Here is a 20,477-nt window from a genome sequence, read left to right on the forward strand (position 1 = left end):
AGCTGGTTTGTAGTATTTGCTCCTTTTTATCAAGTTTTGTAGATTTGCTCATTCATTCTAACATACTCACTGTGTAGTACTAATGTTTATAAATAAATATATTTATATACATACATATAATGTAATGTCTAGTCCAATTAAGGAGTTTATTTACTCCATGCTTACTCACTCTACAATTTCTTTTCTTCTCAATTTCCTTACTATTTCCATCAAGTGCTCATAACCTCATTGCCAAATTATACTATCGATAATATTTTACATTGCAATGTGAATCATAAATGAATATTCATTTTTAATATATTAAAGGTACATTTTTAGGTAGTAAACCAAATAATGTATTTGATAGGTTATATATCCCGAGTTTAACCTTCTTGTACGCTACTTGCTCCGATTGGAGTCGGGTCAGTGGGTTCGGGTCAACGGGTCAAAGTCAAACCCACCAATCTTTGACCTATATAAAGGGTTTTGGCCCTCATTATTAGGGGGCCTCCTTTCTTCTCCACTCTCTCTCTCTATGCTGGTAAGCTACTCCCAACTCTCTCTACAAAAGGATAAGAAAATCAATAAAGAAAGGAATTTGATGAGCCCATATTCCTCCAAAGGATAAGAACATCAATAAAGAAAGGAGTTTGATGAGTCCATATTCCACCCTTTTATACTCCTTTGTTCATACATATTACATACAATACATACATTCTATATACGGGAATTAGTACTATTATTTTGGCGCCATCTGTGAGTCCAAGGGACCTGTGACAAAAGGTCCGTGTCCTCCCTTTTTCCAGTCAGCTTCCCGACTGCCACCATCCTCACGCATGTGCCACCGAACAAAAAGGAGAGGGGGTTTAACATCTGGAGTTAGAAAAATCCAAACCTAGGTGTTCAAATTGTCAATCCAATGCCCCGACCGCTACACCACTCTTCTCACTGGTTCATTTCCTCTGTTTGTTGCCACTTGAAGATCCAGGGGAGGCCATTTTTGTTTCCAGGCGCAATCTGGATAAAGAAGCAGCTGCATGCAGATGATCAATCGTCCATCAAACTTCATTTCCACCAGAAGCTCAATCGTCATCCTCACACTCTTGATCAATGCCGAAGATTCCAGGGCCGCCATTCGCCGCCGTCCCTATTGATTGCGACGCCAGTATCGTCGCCGTCACTTGTAGTGCGGTGCATGCGAAGAGAGAGTCATTAACACGACTAGGACGAGTCTATATGATGTGATACAAAAGTAGGACACTTTTTAAAAGCAAACAAAGATAGGACAAGTGCTTTCATGGAATGCATATGTTTGGTTAACATAAAATGCACTCTCAGAGTGCATGTTTGCTTTTTAGGAAAAAAAAATAGTTTAAATATAAAAGAATGTAGTATTATATGTGTATGTGTATAGTATTGTCAAAGTTAATATATACGTGTAAGTATAAATGTACACTTTTTTTTTTTTTTTTTTTTTTTTTTTTTTTTTTGGGTGAAAAACATATATTTATTTTTAGTTAATTATTACATAATCATTTCTAGTGCATTCATAATGAATAGTAGTTAGTTAATTAGTACATAATCATTTCGAAAATTAAATGTAATTAGCAATAACTTGTAATTGGTGTATAATAATAATGAAAATAAATTGTTTAATTATTAAGAATCATAAAAGTAATAAAATTAGTAATAATTACATAATGACTACAATTTGTTGTACTTGGATAAATAAAATTAGTAATTTGTTGTATTTAGATAAATAAAATTAGTAATTATCCGGGTTGGATTTTCAATTTGAAGATTATGAGTTCAAGCTTCCGCGTTATTGGTTCTTTGTGTTTCAGTAGGTTGAGAAAGTATATGAACAGATACTACAATGTAATAGAGCCAGTAACTTTCAAAAAAAAAAAATTAGTAATTATCCTTTAGTTGTAATATAATTGTAATATAATAAGATAAAATAATTTATGACTATTTTAGTAATAAATATTATTTATAAAATAATATTTATTATTACGTATATGTTTAAAAAATAAATTGAATAATAATAAGCTTGTAAATAAAAGATAGTGATAAGTTGTGTTCATATTTATGATTCATTTAACAAGTTCAGTTCACCATACATGTTGTCCTGAATGTAATATTCAACCGACCATGGATAAATATTCTCAACATTACATTGACCAATAAACATCATTAGTACGACAATGCCTTCTGTATTGAATAGTACAACATCATCCGTTTCATCAATTTGGAAATACGTTTCTATTTCGTCCCACAGTAGTGCGAATAATCCTGCATTGAAGTAGAGCTCTAGTTCTCGATTTCCAACAATTAGCTTTAAAGTGTTGCAGAAGACTTGGGAGTTGTTGAGAAATGTACACAACAAATCATGCTAGAGAAATGTAAGGAGAAGTTAGTAAATGAAAAAATTCCTGTTGACGGAAGTTGAATGTATAGGTTAATGCATGTATATTGTTTCTTACCGCTGAAGGTTTAGAGAAATCAATATACCAAGAACGTTCTCGTCTTTGTAGTGCATTAAATGACAATGATGGTGGGATAGCGGACATCACCTTGACAGTTATTTGGTCTAAAATATTAAAAAGAATAATTAATATTTGTAGTTAAATGCATAATTAATAATTTATGGATTATAGTGTAATGTTACCTTGATCATAATGGCAAGATGTAGTTGGCGACTGTTGTAGCCATAGTAGAAAAAAGTTTCAAAAGTGAAGAAACCAGTATGTGTAAAGAGTACAATGTCCCCAACATTCAAATCATTAACTATCATGAAGTCTGATGTTCCCGTAGTGAAGTGCATGTTCTCAACGGTAACTTCAATTCCTATCGAGCGGCAATGACGCATGATGGTTTTAGGGTTTTCGGGCCCAAGGAGGTCCAACACAACCTTTGGTCGGAGGATACACCTCTCAATAATATATATGTCTAACTCAGAGATAATGTTAGTGCTCGGAAATTCTTTGTTATTCTCCCCTCTTCCGGGTGTCCGAAAATGTCTCCCCTTTTACAAGAATGGAGGAGCCTTTATATAGTGGCTCCTCCTCTGCCGACTTGAAGGCCCTTAATGGCCGACTTCAAGGCTAATCAAGATATGGAGCCGTTGGACGCTATTACTCGGTCGTCCAACGGCTCTCCTAGGCTTGTAACAGCCCGACCGGGCCCTGTCTTCAATGCTTCAACGACTCTCTTTTAAAGGAACCCCTTTAATGCCCTCAACGGCTCCTCGAGCCGGGTCCTTTTCCTGGGCTTGACCTGACTGCTCTTTGGGCTCCTCTCGATGCTGGCCCACTTCTATTTTCTTTGGGCCCCTATCTCTTGGGCCGGGGTCCCTACCCCATCAACTAGTCCCTCACTTTTCCATACCCGGTCCCCCAACTTGGGTTTGGAAAAGTAGCAACCGCTCGTCTCCTTTAATTACCGTATCCGTGCCCTGAATAACCCCTTGTAACGTCCGGATTATCAGCCATCCTCTCCGGATCTCGCGGAGCCGTTGGGATTCTTTCATCTAGGCCTGGCACCTATAAATGGCCTCCTTCCTTCTCTCTTATCTTCACAAGTTCATCATGGGTCGCTCTCCCTTGAAAGGGAAGCGAATTGACTTCGGGTCTCCTCGGCGTCCGCTGCCTTCTAAGCGGACTCGACCTGAGAGGGAAAGCAAGAAAAAAGCTTCTCGTCCGGCTCCTCGGAGATCTCCTGCTGGTGCCACCTCCTCAGCTTCTCAGCCGCCGACCCCACCTCAGCGAGAAGTCGTGCCGCCTTTGCTTCGTCCGCCGACTCCAGCAACCGCCAGGGTGACTTCTCAAGATGGATCCTTTGTGGAGGTGGCCGTCCCTGAACAATTGACTTTCAAAATGACTTTCTCCATCCCGCTGGACGACCTGGACGGGCCGGTCACGGGCCTTATGGACGACGAGGGTTACGCCCGCTACCTGGAGGCGTATCCGGATGATGAGGAACCCGTTGCGCCGCCGCTCATGCCAGCTTTCTGGGACTCGTTCTGCCCCTCTCCCCCTGGACCATCGGGGGGATTCTTTGGGGGCGACTCTTCCTCGCCTGGCGAGTGACCTTATGTACCGGGGTCGGTCATAGCCCGGAGGAATCTTTTTTAGGAGCATTTTCATATTCCTTGTTTGTAATAAGCTCCTTGTTGCTTGTACCCTCTTTTCCATAATAATAATAAAAGCGCTATTTTCGTCTTGCCTTATGTTTTGTCGTGTTTTTGTTGCGTACCCACCCGGACGACTGGTCAAGGAGTAGGTCACATCGTCAGGTTCTTTTCAGTCTGACACCTGCAAGATTCCCCATAGCTCGGGTAAATCCAATCTTTTCTATGTTGGCGTGCGAATCTTGCTCTTCCCGGGCGGATCACTAATCTCTGACAAAGATTCTCATCATCCGTCCAATCCGGCTCAGTTATGCCAGTCTCTTCCGTAATTATCGCCTAGATATTCGCCTTCCCTGGGCTATATAAAGACCCTTCACAGTTGATGCAAATCGCAACACTCTTCATTTTGCGAAAGCACGGCGCTATGAGTTACAGGGATGGTGATCGCCGCTGGTCCATTCGCAACAAGGAGCATGCTCGACTGGAGCAGTTGAGGCAGAAAAGGCTGGCTAACGGAGGTCGTCTGGTGGGCGACTCGGCTTCAGACCCCATCGTGGTGCCTCCGGACATGCTGGACCTGATGTGTAGGGAGTCTATCGATGTGGAGATGGAACCTGTGGTGGAGGATCCCGGACCAGAGGTCGGGAATCCTGCTCCTGAGGAGGAAGAGGTGTGGGAGGTTCCTCCGCTTTTTGGCGTTGCCTTGTCGCCGAGCGCTTTGGAGAGGCCTTTACAAATGATTGACGATGGGAAGCCGGCCGTGTATCTGGACGAGACGCCAGAGCCTGAGCCGAGTCCTCTACCATTCCGCCCCCAATACTTTCTAGAGGGTCCTCCGGCTGCCCGCTCGTCGACAGAGAAGGAAGCCAAGCCATGACTCTGTTTTTCTCTTGTAGTTTGCACCGGCCGAGTTCTGGGCCTTGTAATCTTCGTATTGATTTAAATAAACAGTGTGCTTTTCTATCCGACCCCGCAATTTCTTACTATTTTGTCGCCCGACCTCGGATCTATGAGACTGACCCCTAGTCTTGCTATGGCGAGATCCTCCTGCCGAGGGAGTCGCCGAGTCTGATCGCCGACCCCGCGACCGGAATTTCTTCGTGAGCTCGGCCGATATCATTTGATGAGCCGGGTTCTACCGGGTTGCTTTTAGAAGCTTCCAGCTCGTATCTCGTGGGCTCAGAGGCCATGGCCCACTACGGGCTTCCGGCTTAGCAGGCCGGGTCACGTGACATTCGACCCTAGCCTAGGGGAGACGCGCCGTCTGTGGGCTAACCCTAGACCTGAACCGTCGCCCCGCCTTTTGAGGCATTAAATGCGGCGTCCCTTCACGTCTCGTCACCTCCGGCCCCTCCAACGAGAAGGTGACACGTGGCCGCCCTTTGAAATTCCTACCCTTCAAATAGCCACTTCGTCTCTCTTTCCATTCTCTTCTCCAGTCTTCCTTTTCAGCTTCAACTTCGAGCTTCTCCGGCCACTCTGTTCCTCCTCCAATTTCCTTCCTGACCTAGGTAATGTCTTCTTCCTCACATTCTTCTTCTTCTCGTCGTTACTCGGTTGACAACACCGAGGCGACCTCTCCCTCTTCTTCTTCTCCTTCTTCATCTTCCTCTTCTCCTCTTCGTCGTATGCAACTTCCGGCGGACGTTCCATTGACGTCTTCCCTACGTCGTATGGAACTTCCCTCGGACGTTCCATCGACATCTTCTCTTCCTCCGACCCCCTCTTCTTCGGGGGCGGTTACTCCGCTGAGCCCCGCTCCTCTAACGACGGTGGCGGCTCTGCCGGGTGGCGTTATACGGCCGCGGGGCAAGTTCGATCCAATCGTCCGCCCCTCCGGGCCGCCGTCCGTCGCTACTGCGGTGGATCTGGAGATGGCCCAGTACCTTCTTGGGCCCTCGGCCGTAGTCCTTGCCCGGAGGGCCGGCAAATTTACGACCCACCCGAGGGTTGTGTCGGTATTCACCTTCACTCGGTTGCCTTTGGCTTCCGAGTTCCTCCATGTCCTTTTCTCTCTCTTTTTTACCGCCATTATAACTTGGTTCCGGGCCAATTAGTGCCCAATTCTCACCGACTCCTTACTTGCTTCATCAATCTCTGCCACTGGTGGTTGTGCGAGCCGGACCTCGACCTATTCCGGTATCTTTTTACCGTAAACAAGGTTGGCTCGCACTCGCCGGGCTTTGTTCAAGTCGCCGCTCGCTCGGGGCGACAGCTTTTCGAGGGGCTGTCCGATTCCATCAAGGATTGGAAGCTCCTTTATTTCTTCGTTCGCCCTGCCCTTTCTTCTTTTACTTTTCCGACCCTGTGGCCGGCCGCTCTGTTCAAGCCTTGTCCTCGACGTGCCGTTCCCTCCGATGATGCGGTCTTGGGCGGCGAGTTCTTGAAGGGCTTCGGGCCGTACTCCGTCAAGTACTGGTCCCGAGTCCGGGCCATGGCTAAGCGTGGCTTGCTACCGGAGGGTGCGACCACCGTAGGTAGTCTTCGTTACTCCTCATTCTTTTCCTATCTCGCCATATTCCGAATCGGAACACCTCATGCTTTCTCTTTCCTTTTTACAGGTCCATACGACTCCGACTCCTCCAGCTCCGACGAGGCGGTTGAACCGACTCCCGAGATGGCAGACAGAGCCGAAAAGATGAGGCGTCGGCTGATCCAACGCTCTTCCGGTACTGCTGCTGCCTCTTCCTCCCTACCGTCTCCGGCTCCTAGGCCGACTCCTCCCCCTCCTCAAAACGTGGTGGATCTGACTCCGTCTCCAGTGGTGTCGCCCACTCGACAGCCACCTCCTCCTCAGACAGAGAGTTCCGGCTCTAAGCGCCCGGCTGTTCAAACTGACGAGTCGGCTCCCAAAAGGATCCGGCTGTGCCATGAGGTAGAGGAGGATGCCCAGATCTGGATGGGCACCTCCTCTGTCCGTAAGTGGTGTGCTAACGTCCTTCTACCTAAGGACGTAGAGGCGACTCATGCTCTGGGGGACGGGTACATCCTCGAGGCCTCACTGCGCCAATCGTACCGTGTAAGTGTTTCTCTCTTGACCTTCCCTTCGTCCTTTCCTTTCATTACCTGACTCGTGTCCGTTCCACAGAACCTCACCTTCCAGATGGAGATGAGTAAGCGGCTGCAGAACTATTTGACCGACATGCGGTCTCTGTCCAACAAGCTGCGTCAGACGGAGGAGGCCTTTTCGGAAGAGCGGGCGAAGCACCTCAAGGTGGTGGAGGTGCACAACTCTGAGATGCTGAGGGTTACTCGTCAGTGGGAGGAGGAGCGAGACAAGGTGGCGACGATTGCTGCGACCTCTGTTGAGGAGTACAAGAAGTCGGCCGCCTTCGAGGCGGAGGTGAAGGCGGCAATAGAGGCTCGCCAAAAAGAGATTGCTAAGGAGTGGCTGTCGACGTCGGATGGTGACGAGTTCCTCTTGGACTTGGGCGAGCGCGACTATCGCCTCGACTTTCGCGAGGCGCAGACTGAGATCCATTCTGCCTTGCTGGTCCGCGACTCTTCTTTCACTCCCGAGAGCTGGGGCCTCAAGCCCGTGATTGATGCTCTTCTGGCGACTGAAGGACAGTCGGCGATTGGGGATCCGGCAGCTCTTCCGGCAGCCTCTGATCCGGCGACTCTTCCTTCAGCGACACCTCCTGAGCTCGCCGAGTCCTCTCTTCAGGCCGAGGACCCTTCTTCTGTTCCCTTGACTGGACCAACGGCAGGGGCCCAAGTTGAAGGGATTGATGTCGACACCCCCTCCCCCGTAGTTTAGGGCTGTTCTGTTTGGGGATAGCCCCCTTTTGTAAAGGCTGGCCTCCTTTTCAGGCCTCTTTTAATGAAATTCCCCTTTTCTCTTCCTTTTCGTATTATCTTGAGCTCGACGCTTTGTCCTTTAACCTAGTCTCTCTTAACTGCTCACCGAGTCCTTCTGTCGAGGCGACTCTTCAAGGCTTTTCCGCAGGCACGACTAAGGGTCCAGGCCCTTGTTTCCTAACTCTTTCTTGCCGAGTCCCTTGGTCGAGGCGACCCCATTAGGCTTTTCTATCTCAGAAACAATTTTGGGTCAGTGCCCCGTCGTTTCTCTCAATACTCGCCGAGTCCCTCAGTCGAGGCGACTCCTGTAGGCTTTTCCTCGGAAACGTCTAAGGGACTAGGCCCTTGTTTCCTATCTTTTCTTGCCGAGTCCCTCGGTCGAGGCGACCCATTAGGCTTTTTCTATCTCAGAAACAGTTTAAGGTCAGTGCCCCGTCGTTTCTCTCAATACTCGCCGAGTCCCTCAGTCGAGGCGACTCCTGTAGGCTTTTCCTCGGAAACGTCTAAGGGTCTGGGCCCTTGTTTCCTATCTTTTCTTGCCGAGTCCCTCGGTCGAGGCGACCCATTAGGCTTTTTCTATCTCAGAAACAGTTTAGGGTCAGTGCCCCGTTGTCTCTATATATACTCGCCGAGTCCCTCAGTCGAGGCGACTCCTTTTGGCTTTTTCACGGAAACGACTAAGGGTCTGGGCCCTTGTTTCCTATCTCTTCTTGCCGAGTCCCTCGGTCGAGGCGACCCATTAGGCCTTTTCTCTCTCAGAAACAGTCTAGGGTCAGTGCCCCGTCGTTTCTCTTAATACTCGCCGAGTCCCTCAGTCGAGGCGACTCCTGTAGGCTTTTTCTCGGAAACGTCTAAGGGTCTGGGCCCTTGTTTCCTATCTCTTCTTGCCGAGTCCCTCGGTCGAGGCGACCCATTAGGCTTTTTCTATCTAAGAAACAGTCTAGGGTCAGTGCCCCGTCGTTTCTCTTAATACTCGCCGAGTCCCTCAGTCGAGGCGACTCCTGTAGGCTTTTTCTCGGAAACGTCTAAGGGTCTGGGCCCTTGTTTCCTATCTTTTCTTGCCGAGTCCCTCGGTCGAGGCGACCCATTAGGCTTTTTCTATCTCAGAAACAGTCTAGGGTCAGTGCCCCGTCGTTTCTCTTAATACTCGCCGAGTCCCTCAGTCGAGGCGACTCCTGTAGGCTTTTTCTCGGAAACGTCTAAGGGTCTAGGCCCTTGTTTCCTATCTCTTCTTGCCGAGTCCCTCGGTCGAGGCGACCCATTAGGCTTTTTCTATCTTAGAAACAGTCTAGGGTCAGTGCCCCGTCGTTTCTCTTAATACTCGCCGAGTCCCTCAGTCGAGGCGGCTCCTGTAGGCTTTTTCTCGGAAACGTCTAAGGGTCTGGGCCCTTGTTTCCTATCTTTTCTTGCCGAGTCCCTCGGTCGAGGCGACCCATTAGGCTTTTTCTATCTCAGAAACAGTCTAGGGTCAGTGCCCCGTCGTTTCTCTTAATACTCGCCGAGTCCCTCAGTCGAGGCGACTCCTGTAGGCTTTTTCTCGGAAACGTCTAAGGGTCTAGGCCCTTGTTTCCTATCTCTTCTTGCCGAGTCCCTCGGTCGAGGCGACCCATTAGGCTTTTTCTATCTCAGAAACAGTCTAGGGTCAGTGCCCCGTCGTTTCTCTTAATACTCGCCGAGTCCCTCAGTCGAGGCGACTCCTGTAGGCTTTTTCTCGGAAACGTCTAAGGGTCTAGGCCCTTGTTTCCTATCTTTTCTTGCCGAGTCCCTGGGACGATTAACTGTAACCCATGTGCTTTATTTAGATTTTTGGAATCCTTGAGCACGTACACGGCCTATCCTTTTCTACTGATAGAACCTTTTCAAATGGGTGACATTCCATATGCGATCTATGAGCTTGCCTTCCATAGTCTCTAACTTATAGGTTCCGGCTTGGACCATCGCTGCGATACGGTATGGCCCCTCCCACTTAACCGCAAACTTGCCCCCTTCGGTGGGCTGACTGGCCTGTCGATCGCGTAACACGAGGTCGCCAACCTGGAAGGTTCGCGGGCGAGTCCTCCGGTCGCGATATCTTTTCACCGCCCGCTGGTACTCGACCATCCGTGCACTCGCGGCTTCCCTCCTTTCTTCTAGGAAATTTTTCTCGATTCGCAAATTCTCTTCGTTCGCTGCATCCGAGTAGGTGCGAACCCGCTGGGTGGGCTCGACTACTTCGACTGGAACCTTGGCCTCGAAGCCGTATGCGAGCGAGAACGGACTCTCCCCCGTCGCTCGCCGCTGGGTAGTGCGATAAGCCCATAGGACTCGGTCAAGCTCGTCCGCCCAACTTCCCCGGATGTCTTCGAGCTTCTTCCGGATCCCATCGACCAACGTTCGATTCACATTCTCGACCTGCCCATTGGCTTGTGGGTACACCACCGAGACCTTGGTATGCTTGATACCGTGTCGGCGGCAGAAATCAGCGAAGGCCTGGCAGTCAAACTGTCGCCCGTTGTCGCTGACGATGTGCTCGGGCAGGCCGAAGCGACATATCACCCTTTTCCACAGAAAACGTCGACATTGGTACTCAGTGATGGTAGCCAATGGTTCTGCCTCGACCCATTTGGTGAAATAGTCGATAGCCACGACACAAAACTTCAGACCTCCCGGGGCGACGGGCAATGGCCCCAACAAGTCTATTCCCCACTTGGCGAAGGGGATAGCAGTGGTGACCGGTGTATAAAAGGTGGCCGGCCGGGTGTTTTTCCTGGCGAATGCTTGACAGACGCCGCACCTGGACATCCATTCGATGCAGTCTCGCATCATGGTCGGCCAATAATACCCCTGGACGACTAACTTCCGGGCGAGCATGTGGGCGCCTTGGTGCGCGGCACAAATGCCTCTATGAGCTTCGTCCATTATTTTCTCGGCCTCGGGTCTAAGCAGGCACTTTAGTAAGGGTCCTCCGAACGACTGTTTGTATAGCTGTCCGCCGATGATCTGGAAGGAAGGGGCTTTCCGCCGAACTCTCGCGGCGACTCCCGGGTCTTCCGGTAACTTGCCTTTTTCTATGAATCGCCGGATGTCCTCTATCCAGAACATTTCGGGATTTTTCCCTCGATCCCATTCCTCGATATCTACTCGCTGGACTTCCAGTGGTGCCTCTTCAACACTCGGCCGATTTAGCTCCTCCTTCTGGCAAATTTTTATCAGGTGGTCCGGTACCCCTTCCAGGGCAATTTTGGACAATAGGTCGGCTTCCATGTTGTCCGCGCGGGGTATGTACTCTATCTCGTAAGCCCCGAACCCTTTTAACATCTTGACCGCACGCTCTTTGTATAGTACCATCCTCGCATTCTTAGTTTCACACGTACCCGAGATCTGTCCGACTACCAGTCTGGAGTCAGTCTTGATTCGCAGCCGCTCGACTCCCAGGGCCTTGGCGAGTCGGAGGCCGTTTAATACCGCTTCGTACTCGGCCTCATTATTTGATGTCGAGAACCGGTATCTCAGAGCGTAATATAGCCGGAATCCTTCCGGAGTGATGAGCATGACACCGCCTCCACAGTGCTGTCGACTCGATGCTCCGTCCGCGTGCATTTCCCACCACTCGGCTAGGCAGCTTTCCGAGGCGTGTTCTTTTTCTTCCTCACTTGCCGTGCATTCAACCAGGAAGTCGGCCAAGGCTTGACCCTTAATGGAAGGCCGGGGTTGGTACTCAATCCCATACTGAGTCAACTCTACGGCCCACTTTACAAGTCGGCCGGAGGACAAGGGGTTTCTTAGCACGCTTCCGAGCGGCTGGTCTGTCAAAACTCGAACGGTATGGGCTTGGAAATAGGGTGCCAGCTTGCGCACGGTGACTACCAATGCATACACAATTTTTTCCAGAACGGTGTACCGCGTCTCAGCGGCCTTCAGCGAGCGACTTACGTAATAAACCGGGTGCTGGACTCGGTCCTCCTCTCGGACCAACACCGAACTCACTGCTTTGGCTGAGGCGGCGAGGTACAAGAATAAAGGCTCGCCCACCTGGGGGGTAGACAGCACTGGGGGCGTTGAGAGGTACTGTTTCAACTCCTCGAACGATTGTTGGCATTCGGCAGTCCAAGCGAATCCCTCCTTCTTCTTCATGGCTTCGAAGAAAGGTACGGTCTTATCCACCGCTTTGCTCAAGAAGCGGCTAAGGGCGGCCAATCGGCCAGTCAGCCGTTGTAGGTCCCTGACGGTTGTAGGAGGCTGCATGTCGATGATGGCCTGTACTTTTTCCGGATTAGGCTCGATGCCTCGTTTGGTGACCATGTAGCCCAAGAATTTGCCACCTTGGACGGCGAACGCGCACTTTTTGGGGTTCAGCCGAAGGTTGTATTTCATCATTACCTTGAAGCAGTCGGCCAAGTCCTTCGCATGCTTATCCTCCTCCCGGCTCTTGATGAGCATATCGTCGACGTACGCAGCCATCGATTTCCCAAGCAGATGTTGGAACAACCGGGCGACCATTCGGGTGTACGTAGCCCCGGCATTTTTAAGTCCGAAGGGCATGACTCGGTAACAGTAGACTCCGTCCGGTGTCAGGAAGGCGGTCTTCTCCTCATCCGCCGGGTGCATAAATATTTGATGGTACCCTCTGAAGGCGTCCATGAAACTCAGTAGCGCCGACCCGGCCGTTTCGTCGACTAACTGGTCGATCTGAGGTAGGGGAAACGGGTCTTTCGGACAAGCCTTATTAAGGTCGGTGTAGTCCACGCACATTCGCCATGCCGGGGGCTTGGGTACGAGGACCACATTGGCCAACCACTCCGGGTACTTAACCTCGCGGATGTGCCCGGCCGCTAGTAGCGTGCCAACTTCCTCCTTCACAAATTCCCTCCGGTCGTTGGCTAGGTATCGTTTCTTCTGTACGACCGGTCGGTGCTCCGGATCTACGGCGAGTTTGTGCGATATGATTGATCGGTTGACACCAGGCATGTCCTCTGGGCCCCAGGCGAAAACCGTCCGGTGCTCCCGGAGCACCTTTACAATTTCTTTTTTCAATGTCTCGGAGAGGCCGACTCCAATTTGGACCCGTCGGTCCGGCCATGTAGAGTCGATCTCGACTTCCTCCAACTCGACAGCAGGCTCTGGGCGAGGTAGTATCGTCTTCTTCGGGGGCCTCTCAGTGATCTCATGGATCTGCATCTCGCGCTTGCCCATCCCTCTGCATGCTTGCAGATAGCAGTCGCGGGCGACCTTTCGGTCACAGCGTACCGTGCCTACTCCATTCGGTGTGCGGAATTTCAGGCAGAGATGCTCAATTGAGATCAAGGCTCCTAAATCCTCAAGACCCAGTCGGCCAAGTATCGCGTTATGCGAGCAGGCCAGGTCTACCACAATAAACTTCATGCTGAGTTTCTGTACGTCCGGGTACGTGCCAATCTCCACTGGGAGTGTGATCGACCCTTCCGCCTCCACCGAGTCCCCTGTGAAGCCGGCGAGGGGAGTTTTGACGGGGTTCAGCTGTTCTCGAGTCAGCCCCATTTTGGTGAAGGTTTCTAGATATAGCACGTTGACGCTGCTCCCGGTGTCCACCAGGATCCGCCGAACGACGATGCCGTTGACGTCCATGGCTATAACCAACGCATCTCGATGCGGTATTTCTCTGGTTGGTAAGTCTCTGTCGGTGAACACGATGGGCTCTCGACACACCTTTTTGGAGTTCTCCTCACGCCCGTACACTGTCCCGACGTACAACTGCCGAGCCCAAGCTTTTCTGGTGTTCGCTGAATCACCACCTTCCGGCCCGCCGACTATCATGTTGATAACCGGTTTTTGGCGCCACTGAGCCTCCTCCTCTTCGGGAATCGGCTGTTTGCCTCGACTGCTTTCGGCGACGGCGACGGCGACGGGTTCCTCATCCCCTCGACTGCCCGGCCTCCGCCTCCACTGGTTAGGAGGCGGGGTTCCTTGCTGGATGATGCCCTCCATGATCTTCTTCAGGTAGAAGCACTCCTCCGTACTGTGGGTATAAGATTTATGATAACGACAATACTTAGCGTTCTTACCTATCTCTTCATTTTTCGCGCGATCGTCGGTCGGCGGAGGCGGAGGCGGGGCAACCGCTTGTACCTCGTGGACCGGACGCTCGGGAATCGGCCGATAGGCGTGGACCACTGGTCGGTCGTACGGCCGTCTAACTTCGGGTCACCGAGCCACGTCCGGGCGCCTTTCTTTGGCTTCCGCTCGCGTTCTCTTACCGCTGGCAGATCCGCCGACTTCGCGCTGTCGCTTGTACTTCATAGCCTGCTCCGTATTGGCCCTCTTGTTGGCCATATGAATGACTTCTGCGTAGGTGGCCGGCCGATTGTCCCTCAGGTCTCGGTACAGCTGGCCGGACCGCAGCGACTCGATGAAGAAGGTGAGCGCCGTCTGGTCCTCGACCTCTTCTATGGACTGGATTTCTTTCTGCCAGCGGGCCAGATAGGTTTTCAAAGATTCGCCTTCGTCTTGACGGATGTCACCCATGTGAGTTAGGTCCTTTTGTGGCTTAATATTAGCGGCGTAATGGCTCATGAAGCGGTCTGCCAGCTCTTCAAAGTTGTGAATCGACCCTGAGGGCTGCGCCACCAGCCACCTTTGTGCTGACCCCTTCAACGTGGGTAAGAAAGCACGACACATGACCGGGTCTCGTACCCCCAAAACCTGCATCTTGGCCTGATAGCTCAGCAAATGCTCGCGGGGATCGCCGGTTCCATCGAACGTGGCTTGTTCCGGGAACTTGAAAGCACTCGGTATCTTAAAAGCCATAACCTCGTCTGAGAAGGGTAAGGCGGTCAACAACGTACGTCCTGGGGATTTGGCTTTTCCCTCCATCCGTTCTTTCAGATTTCGCACCTCCTGTACTAGGTTAGCCACTTCGACCCTCTCCCGGGTGCGATTTCCCGTGGATTCCGTGCTTTCGCCGACTTCAGACTCAGCCGGTTGGACGGGGTTGCGGGGAGGTTGCTCCACGCGACGAGTCTCAGTCCTGGCTCTTTTGGTTCGGCTGTTCTCTCGTGCAGCTTGTCGGTCGCGGGCGGCTAACGGGGCACGACTGGGCTCCTTCCGGCCTAATCGTTCCCTTACCGACCGACGCCCAACGCTGGGACCTAGCCGGGAATGAACGGATTGTACCGGTTGGCTTTCAGCCCGTCGGCTCAATTGCCGGTTGTCGGGCCTCTGAGGCGGTTGCAACTCGCGTTGCGGCTGGCGAGTGATGGACTGTTCTCTCACTCCTAGGCTCGCTTCGGCGCAAGCGCGCCCGATTGCGCGTAACTGCTCCGGGGTGAGCAGCACCTGAGGTAATTGCGGGTTTATCTGCGGCGTCGGCGGCGGTGTCGTCTCGTTTTCTTGGCTCCGAGCATTTCTCCTATTCAGCTGGCTTCTCAGGTCGGCCTCCCGTCCGTTGTCGTGACGGCTCGACTGTTCCTCGCTTCCCGCCATGTCTGGAGTTTTCTTGATTCGACTGTTGTTCCTCGGACTCGCCTCACTCAAGAGGACACGTGACTCTTCGTTTCAATCCCCACAGACGGCGCCAGTGATGGTTTTAGGGTTTTCGGGCCCAAGGAGGTCCAACACAACCTTTGGTCGGAGGATACACCTCTCAATAATATATATGTCTAACTCAGAGATAATGTTAGTGCTCGGAAATTCTTTGTTATTCTCCCTTCTTCCGGGTGTCCGAAAATGTCTCCCCTTTTACAAGAATGGAGGAGCCTTTATATAGTGGCTCCTCCTCTGCCGACTTGAAGGCCCTTAATGGCCGACTTCAAGGCTAATCAAGATATGGAGCCGTTGGACGCTATTACTCGGTCGTCCAACGGCTCTCCTAGGCTTGTAACAGCCCGACCGGGCCCTGTCTTCAATGCTTCAACGGCTCTCTTTTAAAGGAACCCCTTTAATGCCCTCAACGGCTCCTCGAGCCGGGTCCTTTTCCTGGGCTTAGGCCTCGGCCGATTCCTGGGCTCGACCTGACTGCTCTTTGGGCTCCTCTCGATGCTGGCCCACTTCTATTTTCTTTGGGCCCCTATCTCTTGGGCCGGGGTCCCTACCCCATCAACCCAAAATAGCCGTTGTAGTAAAATGTTGCATTAGATAATGATGCATGCAATTTGAAATTTTCTAGGAAAAAAAGAGATGTATCAAATAGAAATGTAATCAATGTACTAAAACACATAATAACAAAATCAGATTGTTATACTTACCATTGTTACTGGCGACGTAATTGTAATAATAAATCATGTGATAGTGCATGCAGTAATATCGGGCAAATGCTTTTGATAATTGCAAGCTGAAAACAATAGTAAAAAATTATAGTTAATCATGAAAAAAGTAATTAAATAAAAGGTTACTGAATATTACGTGATTCATAAATAATGACTTGTAGGCTTTGATGTAGGATCTCCGTCGAATATCTTTTGGCACCTTGCCAATCTTGAAAAAACGTTGGCTCCAACGAATTTGAGCCTAGCATTTGTAAATATTTAACCCATGATGGCGCTGCAAAACATGCGTATTGGTTTGATATTGTATGTATTACAATTGCATACAATATTTTCTTCCTGTTAACAATATAGGCGAAATAACGTTTCATTTGTCTATTATAAGAATTGATAGCTGACATATTTGTAAAATGAACAAATACGTCCATGTTGGAATTTCAGATGCCAAAAGAGGTATAGTGTATGTAAAAGTTACAAAGTTGGCTAGATTTTGGTTTGTATGGAATGTTGACAAAAACTGCCGTGATTTATATAGAACTAGGAAAAACACAAAACATGCCTTCCAGAGAGGCTGTTAGGAATAAATTGTAATAGATTTTGATAAGCCATATTGTAATTCGTAGATCCCCAATTTTATTTTATTAGACTAGTCGAGTCTTAGACCAAGAAAGGGAAAAATAAATTCATTAGTTGAGGAAATGGATGAAGAAGATATCAAGCCAAAAATCAAGAATTTGTCAAGAGAAAATGGCAAACAGAAGAGAAAGATGTATGCGTATGAAATTTGAGAAAATCCCTCAAGAAATCCCGAAGAAGAAAGTACGTGACTAGAAGTTTGCATGAAGCTATCTTGAAGATCAAGCATCTATGAAAAGAAAGGAGTACACCAAGTGGAACAAGAAGATAATTAATAGGCTGTACGGACGAGATGGTAGAAGTTTGAAATATTATGTGCAAAGTCACAGGTTTGAATCTCACATCCCATATCTTTTAAAGAAGCCAAGTTAAAATTCCATCTGATCAAGTAAGAGGCGATGGTTTGGCCGAAGGGATACAATTTTGCAAGTCAATGGGATGAGATTTCCAATTTGAGTTGAGATTTCCAATTTGACTATGGGATGGGATTTCGAGGGATGCAATTTGCAAAGTCAAAGGGAATGAGATTTCCAAATTGACTAAGGGATGAAGTTTATAAGTGAAGGGATGCAGTTTCTCAAATTGGTATCCCAAACAAATTGGAACCCCGAAATTGAAATAGGGATGCAATTTCATCAGAAGAATTGAAGTTCAAATTGGTACAAGGAAATCAATTTGAAGGGATGAGATTTACAAGGCTTCAATTCAATTGGAGATATAGATTGCAAGGGATGAGATTGCAATTCCAAATCAAGTAAGGGATGAGAATTCAATTGACAAATCTAGCAAGGGATAGAGATTTCATTTCCCAAAATAGAAAGGGATGAAGTTTCACAAGGGAAGAGATTTCCAAGTCAATTGAAGAGATGAAGTCTGGAAGCAGTATACAGACCCAGATACACGAAAAACAGAGGAAGATATTAGAAGAAGTTGCAGGAGCAAAAATACTAGTCTAACTAGTAAGGGATTATATTGGAGAATATATTTTGAAGATAAAAATCCCAAGAGGCGTGATCTACACCAGATGGAGATTCATGGGACGCCATTTTTGCTGAAACCTCAAGCTCAATTTGAAATATCTGACAAGGGATGAAGTTTCACAAGGGAAGAGATTTCCAAGTCAATTGAAGAGATGAAGTCTGGAAGCAGTATACAGACCCAGATACACGAAAAACAGAGGAAGATATTAGAAGAAGTTGCAAGAGCAAAAATACTAGTCTAACTAGTAAGGGATTATATTGGAGAATATATTTTGAAGATAAAAATCCCAAGAGGCGTGATCTACACCAGATGGAGATTCATGGGACGCCATTTTTGCTGAAACCTCAAGCTCAATTTGAAATATCTGACAAGATCTGCAACGTTATCTTATCTTCTGACAAAAGGCTATACAGCTAAGCAAAATTCGAAAATGAGACCGTTTCTTTCCAACGGACGGATTCTCATTACCAGCTATAAAAGGATGAAGATTGAAGCTTTGGATAGCAGGGGTGAAAAATAAGAAAATAGCAAGAAGCAAGAATACAGAGCTAAACCGAGCATACAAAATTCAAAGAAAGCTTTCCATCTCAGAAGCTTAAATTGATATATCTTTTGTGAGATAAACACTCAGAGTGATACAGAGCTTAGAAAAGAAATATCCAAGAGTGTTGAAATCTTCATCAACTTCAAGAGATTCAGTGCATCAACGAAGATCATCTACAGAATCTCAAAGTTGGAAGCAAGGCAAAACTTGTTTTGGAGCAAAACAAGGGAAAGGAGGAAAGTAACACGGAGTTGTGAAATCCTGGATTGTCACACGGAGCTGTGAGATCCGAAGCAGCAGTGTCGGAGGACATTGGGCGTGATTGGTGTGGGCTTGGTGATCAAAGCACCAGATCACGGAAGATACGTTTCTACCGGATCGTAGAAGACGGGGGGAAAGTAGCACGGAGTTGTGAAATCCTGGGAAAGTAACGCGGCGACGTGAAACCCGAAGCAGCAGTGTTGGAGGCACTGGGCGTGATTAGTGTGGGCTTGGTGATCAAAGCACTAGATCACGGAATTCATTGTATCTTGGAACCAAGAAGTGGTGGATATAGTGAATTGGCTCTTTGAGAAGAACAAGTGGAGTAGGAGGATTACATCACCTCGCGAACCACTATAAATTGCCTTGTGTTCTTTACTGCTTTCTTTACTTACCGCTCTTGCTTGCTTCTCACGTCAATAATCTTGACACGATCTACACACACACCGTATCGTTTATTTAATTCCGCTGTGCACCGGACTCTAACAATCTAGTTAAGAGTCTTGGTTTATCTTTGGCTTACCTTTTGTTATATTGTGCGAAAAAGTTTGAAAGTCTATTCACCCCCCCCCCCCCCTCTAGACTTTCACCTTACCTCTTTTGGGACCAACAATTGGTATAAGAGCTGGTGCCTATCCGAGTCAGAATTAGCCTCTAATCGATACCAACAATTAGTATCAAGAGCAGGTTGCCTAATTGGGTCAACCTTGTTTCTGACTGTTAGGCAGATCCATCTTACCCAGTGTGTGTAAATTGGATTATTTGTCTCTCGTATCCACCGAGAAGATGAATAAAGATTTAGCTCAAAATCTATTATTCTCACTTGATAAATTTGATGATTGGAAAGTTCGTATGCAGGTTCATCTATCAGCTTTACATGATGAAATGTGGGAAGTTATTTCCACTGGCCCGATCGAAATATTGAAAGTAAATACGGCTTTTCTTCTATCACCGGATGCTCAACAATTCGTACCAAAGCCAAAACCGGAATGGACGCCGGATGATAGAAAGAGGAACAATCTTGACAACATTGCCAAAGATATTCTGTTCAAAGCCATTGATGATACAATATTCCCAAAGGTTCGAAAATGTACAAGTGCAAAAGAAATTTGGGATACTCTCATCAAGATCGGAGAAGGAGATGAACAAGAAAAAGATAACAAGCTCACTATTGCTATGAAGAAGTTCGAGGACTTCAAAATGCTCTCAAACGAATCCATTGTTGATATGGAAGCTCGAATGATCAAAATCCTTGGAGAAATTAATGACCTTGGCAAAAATATTAGCCAAAAGGAAATTAATCTCAAAGTTCTACGAGGCTTACCATCTACTTGGGATATGAAGGTTACGGCTATGCGAGATCACCGAGATCTAAGAATATTGTCAACCGACAAATTATTTAGTGATCTTAAAGCATATGAGTTCGAAATGAAGGCCAAAGATGATGAAGTTCATGAAATTCGAAATCCAGCTCTAATGGCCGAACAACCGTCAACCTCCAGGTCAGTAGATAATATTGATTTTATAACTGACGAACAATTTGCTCTTTTTGTTAGAAAATTCAAAAGGTTCATGCGAAAAGGAGACAACAAAAATTCTGCTCATGGAAAATATGTCTCTCGCACGACACAAGAAGAGAAAGTCGAAGAAAACAACAATTTATGCTACAATTGCCGCAAACCCGGACATTTCAAAATAAATTGTCCGTATCCGATCGTTAGCAAGTATCAAGGCATAAATGTTGAATCTACACCGAATAAATCCGAAAGCAAAGATCGAAGGTTCAAGCGCGACAAAAGAAAAGCTCTCATTAGCAATGAACCAAATGAAAATGATGAGTCGAATGGATTGTCATCAAGTGATGAAAGTTCAAGTTCGGAAGATGACACGGCTCTAGTATGTATGTCAAATGAGTTGAGTTCAAGTG

General features: G+C 48.2%; 1 protein-coding gene across 1 annotated transcript; it reads right to left on the reverse strand.

Annotated features, from left to right (window-relative positions):
- Positions 1 to 9,744: 9,744 nt before the first annotated feature.
- LOC109146849 lies at positions 9,745 to 12,352 on the reverse strand. The gene is made up of 2 exons (XM_019294522.1): positions 10,240 to 12,352; positions 9,745 to 9,767 (listed from the first exon to the last, which is right to left on the reverse strand). The coding sequence occupies exons 1-2, from the start codon at positions 12,350 to 12,352 to the stop codon at positions 9,745 to 9,747; spliced, it is 2,136 nt and encodes a 711-aa protein (XP_019150067.1).
- Between the last annotated feature and the right edge of the window lie 8,125 nt (positions 12,353 to 20,477).

The sequence above is a fragment of the Ipomoea nil genome, unplaced genomic scaffold (assembly GCF_001879475.1).
Source record: "Ipomoea nil cultivar Tokyo-kokei standard unplaced genomic scaffold, Asagao_1.1 scaffold1940, whole genome shotgun sequence".
In the NCBI taxonomy this organism is placed as follows: Eukaryota; Viridiplantae; Streptophyta; class Magnoliopsida; order Solanales; family Convolvulaceae; genus Ipomoea; species Ipomoea nil.